At 42.2% G+C, this 13,046-nt stretch overlaps 1 protein-coding gene across 2 annotated transcripts in view; it reads left to right on the forward strand.

Annotated features, from left to right (window-relative positions):
* The first annotated feature begins 12,272 nt into the window (after positions 1–12,272).
* BCHE (butyrylcholinesterase) overlaps positions 12,273–13,046 on the forward strand; it is a 31,297-nt gene continuing 30,523 nt past the window's right edge. The window contains exon 1 of one of the 2 annotated variants that reach the window (XM_026061833.1): positions 12,273–12,408. Coding sequence is in view for 1 of the 2 variants with exons in the window: in XM_026061823.1 (XP_025917608.1) it covers positions 12,494–12,557 (64 nt within the window). In the remaining variant the exon portion in view is untranslated. Of the gene's footprint in view, positions 12,409–12,493; positions 12,558–13,046 lie in introns of those variants that run through there. The other variant, XM_026061823.1, reaches the window with a different exon arrangement.

A 13,046-nucleotide genomic window follows, 5' to 3' on the forward strand; every position in this document is an offset into this window, starting at 1 on the left:
AGAGTCTAACATCAATTCACAGATCAGCTTTGCAATGTTTGCATCCTAAGCCTGTGCAGATGGGTTATTTATTTTCGTACCTGAATGTCATGGCCAGCAAACACTGCCACCGGTTTACAAAGCAAGCCAAAGTCCGGTGAAAAATACTGAGCTGTAAAACCAGGAGGAAAATGAGTCTGAGAGACTTGTTTTCCTTCTGGCTTTCTAGGATTTGAGGGTCTTCCCAGATGAATAACAGTCACCGGATGAACACAGTAGCATAGCTCTGTGGTAGTGCAGATTGCTTAAGGGCAACAGCACAACCTGGTGGTTTATGGTTATTCTGATGTGTCAGATCAGGTATCTGCACAAGGAAACTCGGGACTTTCCCTTCCCCAGAAGCCACCTGATTGCTTGCATGGAATTGAAGCTATTTTTCATTAGTTCACAGGTAAGGTACCGTCGTACTTGAGGTTTTCTGAATAAATAGAAAAGACTAGCCTGCAAGGGCATATGCAAGAAGCTGAATTAATAGGTCTCTTCCCTTCCAACATCTGTGATTCTGAAACCTCAAGGTGTAGTTGTGGCCAGCTATTTCATGGGTTTTGTGCTGGATATGCCTGGAGTTTTGTTCCAAAATAGTAGCTAGAGGCAGATAACTAAAAAGAAAAGCTTACAATTTACACAATGTAAAATTAAAAGAAAAAAGACAAAAAGAATGTGCGTACAGGAAAAAAGACGTTTGTCTTGCTTGCTTTTTCTATTATGATGAAGCCAAGCAAAGTATATAATACATTTACATAAACCGAATATTCAGACACCAATAATAATATTGATTCTCTTTCTTCTGTGTCTTCAGGGTATATGACGTTGTTCAGAGTATGTCTTCTGATGTGACAGTGAAATGAAGTGGGTGCCAAATGTGCTCGGACAGAATTTTCAAATAAAATTAATTACATTTTCTCTTTTGCTCCATGCTGAAAAGCGAGCTCTTTTATAACTAGGAATGCAGCTGGCACTGGTGCGGTAGTTGAACAAAATTCTTGCCAGCTACAGATCATCTCAGTACAGTATTCACTGATCTCACAGAGTGGGACAAAACCTACTAGCTCTACCTAGCTAGGCAGAGCTGGTGCAGTGATGGGACTGGTCCTGAGCACAGACACCTGCGCTGAGGGTTATTTCTCATTGTTTGACCTTTGTACTTTAGTCCTGAACATGGCTGAAGTATGACTTATAGTGTTGGTCCAAGAAAACACTGTAGACCACATGGAAGTAAGATTAATGCATTTAAACTTACATTTAGGCTCACACTTAAGTCCCATTTAATTTAATAGGATCAAATATCTATGGAATGGAAAGTGTGCTGAAGTTCATAGATATGCTTATTATTCTTCTTTAGTTAATTATAGAGGAAATATTTTGCATAAATAGGACAAAATAGAACACCAGTGAATGCATGTTCAAGAAAGTGTATAAAGAACTTTGATAAAGTGTAAAATTGAAAGAGGAAAAAAGGGGGGGAGGGGAATACAGATGAAATTATAGTTTTATTTTCCTTGAGTGGTGAATTGGAGGACAAAAGTGGTCCAAGACCAAATCTAGTGGTTGGCGAGAAGTCCCCCGGGGAGCAGGGAGGCGATGCAGTTGCTGTGCGACTCCGACGATCGTTTGGAGCCGATTCCAGAAGCAGGTTAAGTTCTGCCACTGCTCGTCATGGCCATGAGAGGAAAACTAACACAGGTGAAGCAACCTGTCCCGTGTGCTGGCATCCCACACATCCCCCTCAACAGAGTGGAAGCACCAGGGAAGTTCTCAGCATCAGCTTGCAAAAACTCTTACTGGTGAGCACGGTGATGTTGGGTCTACCAAGTCATTGCTTAAGGTTGTTTCTTTTCAGCACACCCTAATTATAACCCATGAGCTCAGATAGTGCCGAACACTCTGGTTTTTGCTTCCCTCACGCCGAAGGTGACAGCGTTGGTTATTGGAGCGACAAGCAGCTGGGCTGGAGCTGGTGAGTCCAGTGGCCCTTGGTGCTGTAAAGGCCTCGCGGTGCCTGGAGGAGCAGGACACCGGCACTGACGGGATCAATCCTCTGCTCTGATTCCCCTGGTATTTGCTAATGCTATTCAAAATTGTCGTGCTGTCAAAGAGAATTTGTCAGCAATAACTTAATACACCATTTGGGGAGATCTGCCAGTCTTGACAATGGAGCATTGAACACCCACTCAGAGAATCAGCGTGTGCTGATTTTCCTGCTCTGATAAGAGCAAGCCCTCTTTTTTTTTTTCATGTTAAATTAAGGGAACATAGAGAGGATTTGTACTATTTTAATAATGCCAGGCGTGCCACAAAAGTGAATGCTGTATCAGCATTTGCAGTACATTTAGAGGATGAATCATCTTTTACTCATGGGAGTAACAATTCTGTAGCACAAATTCAATGTGTTACCATATGTGTCCACCAAACTGTGTTCTTATTGCAACCAGTTTTGTATTGAATTATTTAGGTCAGCTTATATTTGGAGGACAACAAATTAAACACCATTTTTTTGGCTCATTTGCATGTCTGTGATTATAGTAAAAGGGTTTGCTTCCTAAATTAAAGTGATGCAAGCAGTCTGCCAGGAAAGTGAGCTGCAATATTTTGTTTGTTATGTTTTTGAAAAAAAAGGTTTTAACACTCACTTTCTAACCCTAGAATAGGTGGATACTTGGAAATTAAAAAAAAAAACAAAAACAAAAACCACATCACTTTTAGTTTACACTGGATGCATAGAGACTCAGTTATGAAATGTCATCATTTTCCTTTGAGCTAAATAACATTTTGAGTGCTTGCCTAATGGTTTTACAACACAGTGTTGCTGATGTGGTTAGCACACTTTGGCACCATCCATCTTTAGAGCTGTTAGGGTTGGTGTATCGGCATCTGTGACCCGGTGATGAAGGACTGCCTAACTGCACGCATGGTCGGGATACAGTGGATTGCATTAAAAGCCTGCTCATTAATAGCTCTATGCTGTGCAGGGACACGATGTGCTCTAACAGCTGTCCTGTAGAGAAACTCTTTAAGGCAGCCTGTCAAAGTTAGCCGTGCTAATAACTCCTTAGTGCACACTGGCATATTGCATCAAGGCAGAGCCCTGCTTGCTAACAGCGCTGCTGTGATGCCAGGCATATTGTATACAGCGCTCAAAATCCATGCGTTAACAGCGCCGAGTTGCTGACGTTCTCCTGCATGCCCTGCTGAAGCGTTCTACTAAACGAGCTAAGACACGGCTTATTTCATCCTACGCTGAGGGAGCAACCGGAGCTAGCAGGCAGATGCTTGAACTCCAGATACGAATGGCTTGTCTTCGCTGCCTGCCCTCGACCTACCGCTTCCTTTTCCTGCGCTGGTGAGATGCCACACTCTGCCGAAAACTCCACACTTCCCCCCTCGCTGATCCGATCTCAGGCAAACGCTTCTGTGTCCCTCAGCGCATGGGAAGGAGCATCCCATACAGATTTCCAAGGTGATTTTGTCACCTCCTATTGCCATACTGTCGGGCGGGTGCGTTGCTGAACCGGCTGACGAACGCCGCTCCGCGGTTTTCAATGTGTGCCCCGTCTTTCTGCTTCCACCAGATGCGGCTTGTCTTAAATTGCAAGATTTATTCTCTAGGACTGTTCTTAACTGATGCATTTGCACAGCCACGACGTGAAGAGTCCTGATTCATGACTGAAATTCATGGAGTGAGGGCTCAATACAGCTTTTTGAGGGAAAAGTTTGTTCTGGTTGAAAGTACAAGAAAACTCCGCTATGGTAAATTCAACAAGGCCTTGGTAAAGAGTTTTTGTCCTAGTAGTGAGTCAATGGGAAGGCGAGTTTCTAAAGCACCACAAAGCTGTAAACGGAAGTTGTTTTTTGCAAGTCTTATGTTAAATGCTGGTTATCATCCCTGGATTAGATCACTTCTGTCTCCCTAAGGTCTCTGCCAGGTATCTGGGGTTTTTGAATGCTGGGGATGGATATGTGTGTAGGGGTCCTGTCACTGAACAGGCTTTACCTGAGTGTACTTTCCCTCCTCAGGGTCTTTGGGTGAGGGGGGACATGTCTGTCTTGGTCCTGAAGCACTAATGTAGTCTTTGTATTGAATCCGTGCCTGTAACGGAAATGGCTGTGCTGGAAAAATCTCCGCTTAGGTATCCATAAAACCCTTGGGCTCCTGGCTCAAGTTTTGGCTCAAGCGTAGGATGCTACATGGACAGTAACGTCCCCCCTTTCCCTCTGCCTGTTGAACAGCTCTTTGCTAACTCTGCAATCCCGTAGCCTGACCGCTGGAGATGCAGATGGCAGATCTCCGAAATCCCTCCAACTGCTTCAGGCAGTGGCTGTCTTCACCTGCTAAACCCAGATTGCCAAGGAGTAAACAGGTCTTAGTCCGCAGAGCAGATATCAAAGCCCACGTAACCAAAGCTCGGAGCTGCTCATATACCGATCCTACTGACTGGTCGTTTGGTGATCCAAGCTAAATGTGTACGCTGAGCCTGGCTCAACCATGAAGACTGATAGGTGTTGGCTGTACCCAAGCCCCTTTTCTGCTCACCAAGCAGATCGTCTTTCCGTGTTTGTTTGCAGGGATGTGATGGACGTGTCTGGGCATGGGTACGGGATAAGGAGCTACCCACAGACATATTGCAGCGATAGGAGCAGGTAGTGCATCCCGCTAGGAGCAACCAAAGAGCCAGTTCTGAAGACCTGATATCTGCATTGTATGTGGGGATTTTTATTTTATTTTGGTTTAGTTTGATCCCATGGGCTGAATGCCCATTTCCTGAGCCCTAGGTGCTTAGCATGAACTAAATCACTACCCATCACTGAAACCTCCCTCTCAGCATTAGCTCTGAATTGTTTGCATAGTGATACAACTGGGATCCCTTGAACCCCAAAAGACAATGATTTCAGAAGAACAGAAAAGGGCTTGAGGAGTCCACTTCCCTTGCCTTTGGGCAATCATCTCGTTTCCTCTTTGCTCAGGTATTTCACAAACACTTCCTAAATTTCACTCCTTGCCCATCTTATCCTGGGAGAGCTGCTGCTTTCTCTGTAGAGCAAGGGAACTCTCCAGTTCTGCTCCTCTTCCTATTTCATGCGCCCATTACTTAAATTTTCTACCGATTTTTATTGATTGTTTTTCTTACTGTTATCGTTTTATTTTGCTGTTTTACTGCTATTGTTAAGGTTTATTAGAAAAACTATTTTTTCATACTCTGTGTTTAAAAGAACTTCACTGCACATTTTTTGGCAACGCTGAGAATAGCTGACTGAAAATTAGGGGAAACATAAAAGGAGGAGGAGAGAAAAGGCAGCTTATGAGAGATAGGAAATTGCACTTCACTTTTCACATGGTTAAATCCCAAACACTGGTCTTTTCACTGGGGAGGGCGGTTCATGCTGGGTGTAAGTACAAGTGTGCTTAATCAGAAATGAAACACCACAGGCATTTGCATTTCTTTCTGCAACATTCAAAATCTTAGATAGTTTTCATCAGCTGGTGACAGGATTTTTTGCATGAACATGAAAATTAAAATCACTTGAATGTTTTCTCTGTGCAAGTCTTAGCCACTGCACTTTATTCCTTTTATGGGAATGTATGGGAAATACACTGACATTTTATTGAAGTGGTGTCCCTGCAGGATAGGTAATGCTGGAGGCCCTGACAGGCAAACCATGTAAAACTCACTTAGCAGCGACTACCTAGCTACCTTTTTTTTTCCTCTACCCTCAATGCAAGTTAGTTGCTGCTTTGGCAAAAACGCAGGCAAATGTTTTTGTGCCATAATACTCCATCTGTGCCTTGTGAATACATTTCCAGACCAAATCCTCGGTACAACCTTTATTATGATTAATTATTGTGCACAAAAGATTCACAGCTGTGGTGGTGGCTACAAAAATAGGCCCCGGCAGTTCGCAGTCACACTGCCCTGACACAGCTTTCTCGCCGCCCGTGATACACGTACCCTGTTTCAGGAACCCAGCATATTTCATGCTCTTTTGATCGTTGCCTTTGGTGGCTTTTAAAAAATGCAAACTCTAAATTCCAGGGGCTGACTTTTATTTACTGTGGGAAACGGATGGAAATACTGCTTTTATTCAAGATTACCATCAAAGAAGTCTTTAATTTTTAGTAATACAGTGAGAGAAAACATACCGCAGTACAGCTATAAAACTGAGGGAGTTAAAATAAACCCATAAGAATGTCTTTTAATGTTCCCTGTACCTGAACACAATTCAGTCTTCCTTAGGATCTTGGGCAAATCTCTTAATTTCTCAGTATCATCTCCATTTTGATCATTTAAACAGAAATTCCTTCAGGTTGTGCTCTGTCTCTGTGCATTTCCTACTGAACCTATCTTCAGGCAAAAGTGCAAGAATGAACAGGGAATCATAACACTTCTATCCCTGCTAAAAACGCCTCTCTTCTCCCCGCGTTTCCCACGGTCTGCTCATAGCACCGCTTCCTCACTGAAGACAGGGAGCTTTTCCTTTCCTCTTTCAGCCCGCTGCAACCTGTGCTAGGGGAAAATACACTGACAGGTGACTTTCTCTAATAAAATGCGACTACCTGATAGGGGTAAAGGGATTGGGAAAAGCCAATGTTGTTTCAGGCCGGTGTGATTTCACTGGTGCAAACAAGGTGAGAAGAAGCAAAGAGAATTTTGTGGGGTGGATTAATCTATCAGGAATCTGTATAGGGCAGAATAACCGTGAGCAGAATATAATTAATAAATTAATGAAGAGTACTGATGAATACTTCTAACTCTCATAAAAAATAATGTTTCGGAAGAGTTATGCATGGTTAGTGTTTCAAGGACACTGTGGGACTCAAAATGCCCTTAGTATTTTAATTTTTGTCACTAAATCATATTACTTTTTATTTAACACTATGTACTTTATACATAGACATACAGCAAAACCTGAGGGAGTTTACTGTACTTTACCAATAAGCCACCTGCACTGACAACTGTTTTTCAAGCAGATGGTACTGTGATGAATTATCCAATATTCGGGAATCAGGACATCTTTCTGAAAAATTTGCACAGATGTTTATAATGAGAGTGCCATGATTACACAACATTTGCGCAGCCACAGAACGAAGGGGCCTTCTGTTAAAAAGTCTCTCAGCCTGGGACGTTTGCACTACGGTAGTGCTCAGCAGGGCCTGCGCCTTCCTAAGAGTAATAGCCTCTAGGCACAGCCCTTATGGTTGAGGTCTCTGTGTGCGCCTAACATCTGTGTTGTCCCAAGGTCGTAACAAAACAAGCACAACCTCTTCCAGGGTCGTCTGTTTTTCCAAAGTTAGATTTATTTCATGAAACACGTAGGCTAAGCAACCAAATCAGCTATGAATTACAGGAATTAGTGGGAAAATGACTCTCATGTATTTGAGTTTTGTCCTGATGGGGACAAACGTGAACTGATGTTGACACTATCTCCCTGCTGCTTGAGCGAAGTTGCTGAAAGGGTGCAGGCTGCTGGCTTCAACAGCTCTCGCCTCTGAACATTAGCCTCTGAAACCTCCTCTTCATGCGCTTCAGTCCTACACGTGGCAACAAGATGGCACCAGTGGATCTGAAGTTTTAGCTCATAACAAACACCTGAGTTATTTATACTAAAATTAATGGCTGTGTCATATTCACAAGCTGTGACCCATCTATTGAAGAGTGAACAAAATCACTCTCAGCTTGTTTCCCGTGTAACCTCCCGCTGACAGATCCCACAGGGTCCTGCTGTAAGACCTAAGTCTTTTATTCATGGTTTCCAAGTGCTGCATGAATCGGGAGAATCAGGAATTGGGAAGAGTTCCTACCTTCCAGATACATGTTTTTCTTTACAGATTCAAATAAGCTCTTTTATCCCTCAGGCGTTGCTATTATTCACAGAGCCTGTGTACGAGAGGATGGATTATGATAGAGGGAGCTTCCTACTGCTAGCGGTAGACTATGACCAGCCACCAAGCTGGATTATTCAAAGCTGGTCAGGGATCGCTTGGTCGTTTACGCTTTCCAGACTAAACTGAGGAGATACAACTATTTGTTTATGCATTTATAAGCCACCAAAAGCAAAACTTTCAGCTGACGAATGTGAGTTATTATCACAAGCTAACTTAGAAAAACACAAAAAACTATTTTTTGTCATTGAAGGATCACACGTAAAACCATGTAACACTCTGCAAAACAAAGCAATCTTTACCTGGAAGAAGGACCTAGCGTTCGCCCCCAGCTGGGCCCCTTCAGTCTGTGGGTCCTTTCTTCTCCTGCCTGCGAACTGGAGGAGTTTGTACGTGACTCGAGCCACGAGAGCAACGGCAGGCTGGCGGTCTGCACGCTCTCCTTCCGAAGTACCTACGCCAGCTTTGGCGGTGTACAACGCAGAATTTTAAACAATTACAGCTTCACTGCCCATGGGAAAGAAAAGGAAGTATAGAAATGGAAAACACAGTTATATGGTCAATTAATTAATCTTCTGTGAAGGTGAAACCTAAAATCTGTGAAACCTAACTCATCATATAATTCGCCTTATCATGTTCATACAATGTTTCAGCTCTTTGCTGACAAGGGTTTTGCCTGTTTTCTTACAAGCTAAACACCAGGGCTATAATAATGTCGTGCAAGCTGTATTGTGTATACATGAATCATTTTTTATTTTGTTTAGTGAATCAGATCCCTATATGAGAGAAAATGATGAATTATTTAAGAATACCGTAAGGAACTAAGATTAAATAAACATTCAAAAGAAATAATAATAATGCATGTATCCTTCATTTGGATATATTTTTTCATCAGCTCGGATTTTGCCAAGAGTTTAATAAAAGTGAAGACCATAATTGTGCTAATAAAGAAGAAATTATACCAACCTATAATTAGAGTAATAAGGAGAAAGTTATTGCAGATCATAACTGAGCCAATAAGAGGAAAATATAATCGTGTCTAATAGCTTATTCTGTGTACTTAATAAATTGGTATCCATTTTCATGGTATGCATCTAAGGTATCTTTTCAAATATAGCAAATTTCTCTTTGGATAAGATGGTTTTCCATGACTTTTCTAATTATTTGTTAAGGGGATTTTTGTTGGGAATTTCTATTAGTCTAAAATAACAAGCAACGTTGACTGGTCAAAGAGGACCTGGGCTAAGTTCACCCAGCTGCCACCTTCTCGCTTTTTATCTTGGGATTTCACAACTTTTGCCATCAGTGTTTTTCCTCTGAAGACCCTGAGCTGTCCCCATCTCAGCAATCATCTTACCATCTTCTTATCTTGTACTGCTTGAGTTTACTCTTTTTTCTCGCAGCTCTTTCTCGCAACGCAGCAGCTTTCTCAAAGGTTTGAGCCAAGGTCACGCTGCTGCTCCCTGGGAAAGCCAGGCCTGCGGTCACGGCTGCTATGCCGAGGAGGGGTCTTACCAGGGCTAGAGAGCTTAAACAAAATCTTTTATTCACACAAATGACATTTCAGATGGTTTAGCAATAATTTACTTCATTAGAAAAAAAAAGGTTTCCTACTTTTACAAACGATCAGCATCTCCTTGGTTAGCAGGGTCCTTCCAACTGTAGCACTTTTCCTTGGTTTTAAAGGATCCTAAAACCTTAGAGAAAGGTGGAAATGTTGGCCTGACCGTGAAGTAGGTCTGTTCACCACTCATTCAGAGACCTTTCTAAGATATGCACAAGGTGTCTAGCCCATGGGCTTTATCAAACTCTTTCCAGCCAGTTGCAAATGAAATGAGTAACAGGGACCTCTTTTTGAGGAAACTGGTAAAAAGCCAGATAAAAGACAGTATTTCTTCACACATGCACACATGCATCCTACAGCCGGCCTTTGCTTTCATTTCCCAAGAGACTTGAGCATCTCTTTTGTCGAAATTCATATACCTGTGTGAGATATATTTCACATGCACATATTCAATGATAAAATACACGATTATATTTGGTGGTGATTTTTAACAACCTTGCCTTAAATAAAGTTTTGCTTGACCTGTAAAAACAGTATAAATAAATAGATAAATATATATATATTTAAAAGTATCAGTATCTATCTATCTATCCATAAGCTGTTCTATATATTCTGCTGTTTGATACCTCCCTCCTTTCCTTTTGAGCTCCCAGAGGAATATTGAGAAAATGACCAGTCTACACAAAATTACTAAAGGCATTAAGTGTGTTTAATCTGTAATTTTCATGCAGGTATTCTTAGTAAACTAAGTAATAACTAAAATAAGTGTTTCTTCTCACAGCACACAGTTGTGAAACTTTAATTTATATGTTAATTTTTTAATTAAAGGAAAAATCATAGAAAAAGGCCGTAATAGTCTAACATTAGACTCAAGGATAATAGTTTAGAAGTATAACAGTCTGTCTTAATGTCCCAGTTCCCTAAAGACAGCCAGGTAACCCTAACGCTGACTCGGAGCATTTCCTATGCCCCGAGAAACAGCCTGGGACGGCGTATTCACTTATCGCAGGGTCACCTTGTCCCAGGCCACAGAAATGCTAACATTTTGCATTTAACCTGTCTGCCTGCCCCAGAGCTGGTGCTTGTCTCGAGCGCCCTGGGCACCGCAAAGGGGGCCGGGGTGGGGAAGGGCCGGCGGGAGAGCGGAGCTGGGAGAGCACAGGTAGGACGCCGCTGCCGGGGCTGGAAGCGGAGGAGGCCAGAAACGGCGTCTTTTGTGTTTGATTCTCCTGCTCGTCTCCTGCTCCTGTAGGAAACTGCAGCTCCAAATTTTTGAAAAGCAAGTGGCTAGAGTTGTCCCTAGAATTGACTCCAAGCTATTTATATTTTGTTATTAAAGATTTATGCTTATGTAACTAAGATCACAATCTTGGCTAAGAAAATTACAAACTATCATCACTTTCGTGCTAAAATCTTAGGGATTTATAATCTGGCTCAGGTTTAGCCTAGGCCATATTCTCTCAAATGAACATGTCGCTGCAGCAAACCTATCTAATGTCTGGTCCTAAAGGTACATTTTAAAGTTACTAGGAGAAACCAAATGACCACGCTTTCTTGAACTTTTCTCTATTAAAACACTATTTCACATGCTAGCTTCTAAAAATAGTTTGAAGTCCACATGTTAAGGTCTATGAACTTCATAGTTCTTATTTCTGCTTTGTTTCTCTTCTGTACATTGCCAAATATTGCCTTTGTATAATTGAAACAGAGCTGTGGTTTGACTGCTAAATTAAGGGAAAGTAGCTGTCTCGAGCTCTAAAAGGGGAAGCAAAGGCTGCTTAAAGTGCGGAGAAGGTGCTTCTTTCAGAGAAGTGCTAGCGAACGGCAGGGGCCCGCGGCAGCGACGGCCGGCCGCGTGGTCTGGAGACGGGGGTGTGAGGCTTGCATCGGCTACGGATCTCCAGCAGAGCTTTGACAAGCCGTTTCCTAAGGGGGGAGTGTGTGCGTGTGTATAATTTATTTATCTTCTCCCCTCCTCTTCCTATTTTACGTTCGTTTGTATCTCAAAACATTCTCGATTTAAACAATCTCTCGATAAAGGTGTCTATAGCACAGGGCGCAGGAGGGTCCCGCGCTCGGCTGGGTGACCGAAGAGGCGCTGAATTATGGCAGGGCCGTGGGAACGTCCCTGGCTGGGCAGCAGCCCTGGTACCTCCGACCCTCGGTTTAGAGCCAAAAGACCCTAGCCACAAGAAGGATATCATAGACACTAACCAGCACGGGTGAATTCTTATTTTATGCCTTAGAACAGTGAGAAAACATTATGCGATACCTTCTGGGTACCACTTTTAACCCTAACATCAGAAGAGGACAACACATTTCTACAGCAGCCTTCAGATGTCATAAGTCAAGTAATAGTACTGATGCTTGCTGGTTGTTATGTCTGCGCAGAGTACTCTCCTTTTTCTCTGCCTCAGTTGCTTCTAATGAGGAATAACTAAACACAGTGAAAAGAAAAGTCTGAGGTACTTTAAAATTGTACTAATCTTGAGCTGTACAACAGCAAAAAATACAGGTAGGATTAGCTCTCCGTGCAAGACAAAGGAAACAACGGCAGGATTATATCATATTTATAACTCTGTTTATCTTTTTCAATTATGAAATTGTTGCCCTGTGCTAAAAAAAATCAATTTATCTTCCCTTTCCAGTAGAAGCTGATGCCTGTTTTTCTCCAAAACGGGGCTCTCTCTGTAGCATTTCTACAGCTATACCATGAGCCTCTGAACAGATGTCAGACACTAAAGCACGGCTGCCTACAGATCAAGTTGCGGCTGCCAACTCTCGCGAGCTTTGTGTCAGAAACAGTTGATTATAATGTCAGTACTGTCCAATTTACAGGCTTAAAGCAGCAGCTGCATACTGCATTTTCACTGAAGTGTTCAAAGCTCCTGACTCTTAGAAACTTTGTAGTTCTTGTAACAGAAGTGGGGTAAGTGATTCTCTATTTAACGTCTCCGTCTGCCAGGGTGATTTACAGTTCAGCTTGATTTGCATGGGGATTGTGATCTTTTAAAATGTTATGCTCTGCCCATTTGTTGCTCTCTTGGGAAAACTCACTCTGCCCTGCGAAGGGAACCAGTAGGCAGGCATGTGTATCAGCCCTTGCTATCATTCAGGACATTCTGGGCTAAGTAAATTAAACTGAGCTAGAAATCACTTATTAATTCAACCATCTTTTCTATTTAGATAGCGATTGCATAGTCTTGTGTATAGATTTCTTGGCTTGGAAAAGATTTGCAAGGAGAGGAAACAGTCATTGAAATAAATTGTATTCCCTCGCTGAATGAGAATACGAAAGTACGTTCTGTTTAACTTTTACTGGGTGAAACTAATGCAGAAGCAGCCTTTTAAAGTATGCAAATACATTATATGATGTATCTCCACTTGGTTAAGGTTGATGAACCAAAACAATCTTCCGACTCTTTTACTCTCATAGTAATAATCAAGTAGTGTTTGTTTTGCTCAGTGCGTTTTATATTGCTGAGTTTGTTTTAATGCAGCATTAAAATCATTATTGAATGTAGTATTTGCCATACATTCAAGGTGTAATAGTAATCCTCTGTCACT

Source organism: Apteryx rowi, unplaced genomic scaffold, assembly GCF_003343035.1.
Source record: "Apteryx rowi isolate R43461 unplaced genomic scaffold, aptRow1 scaffold_10, whole genome shotgun sequence".
Taxonomy (NCBI): Eukaryota; Metazoa; Chordata; class Aves; order Apterygiformes; family Apterygidae; genus Apteryx; species Apteryx rowi.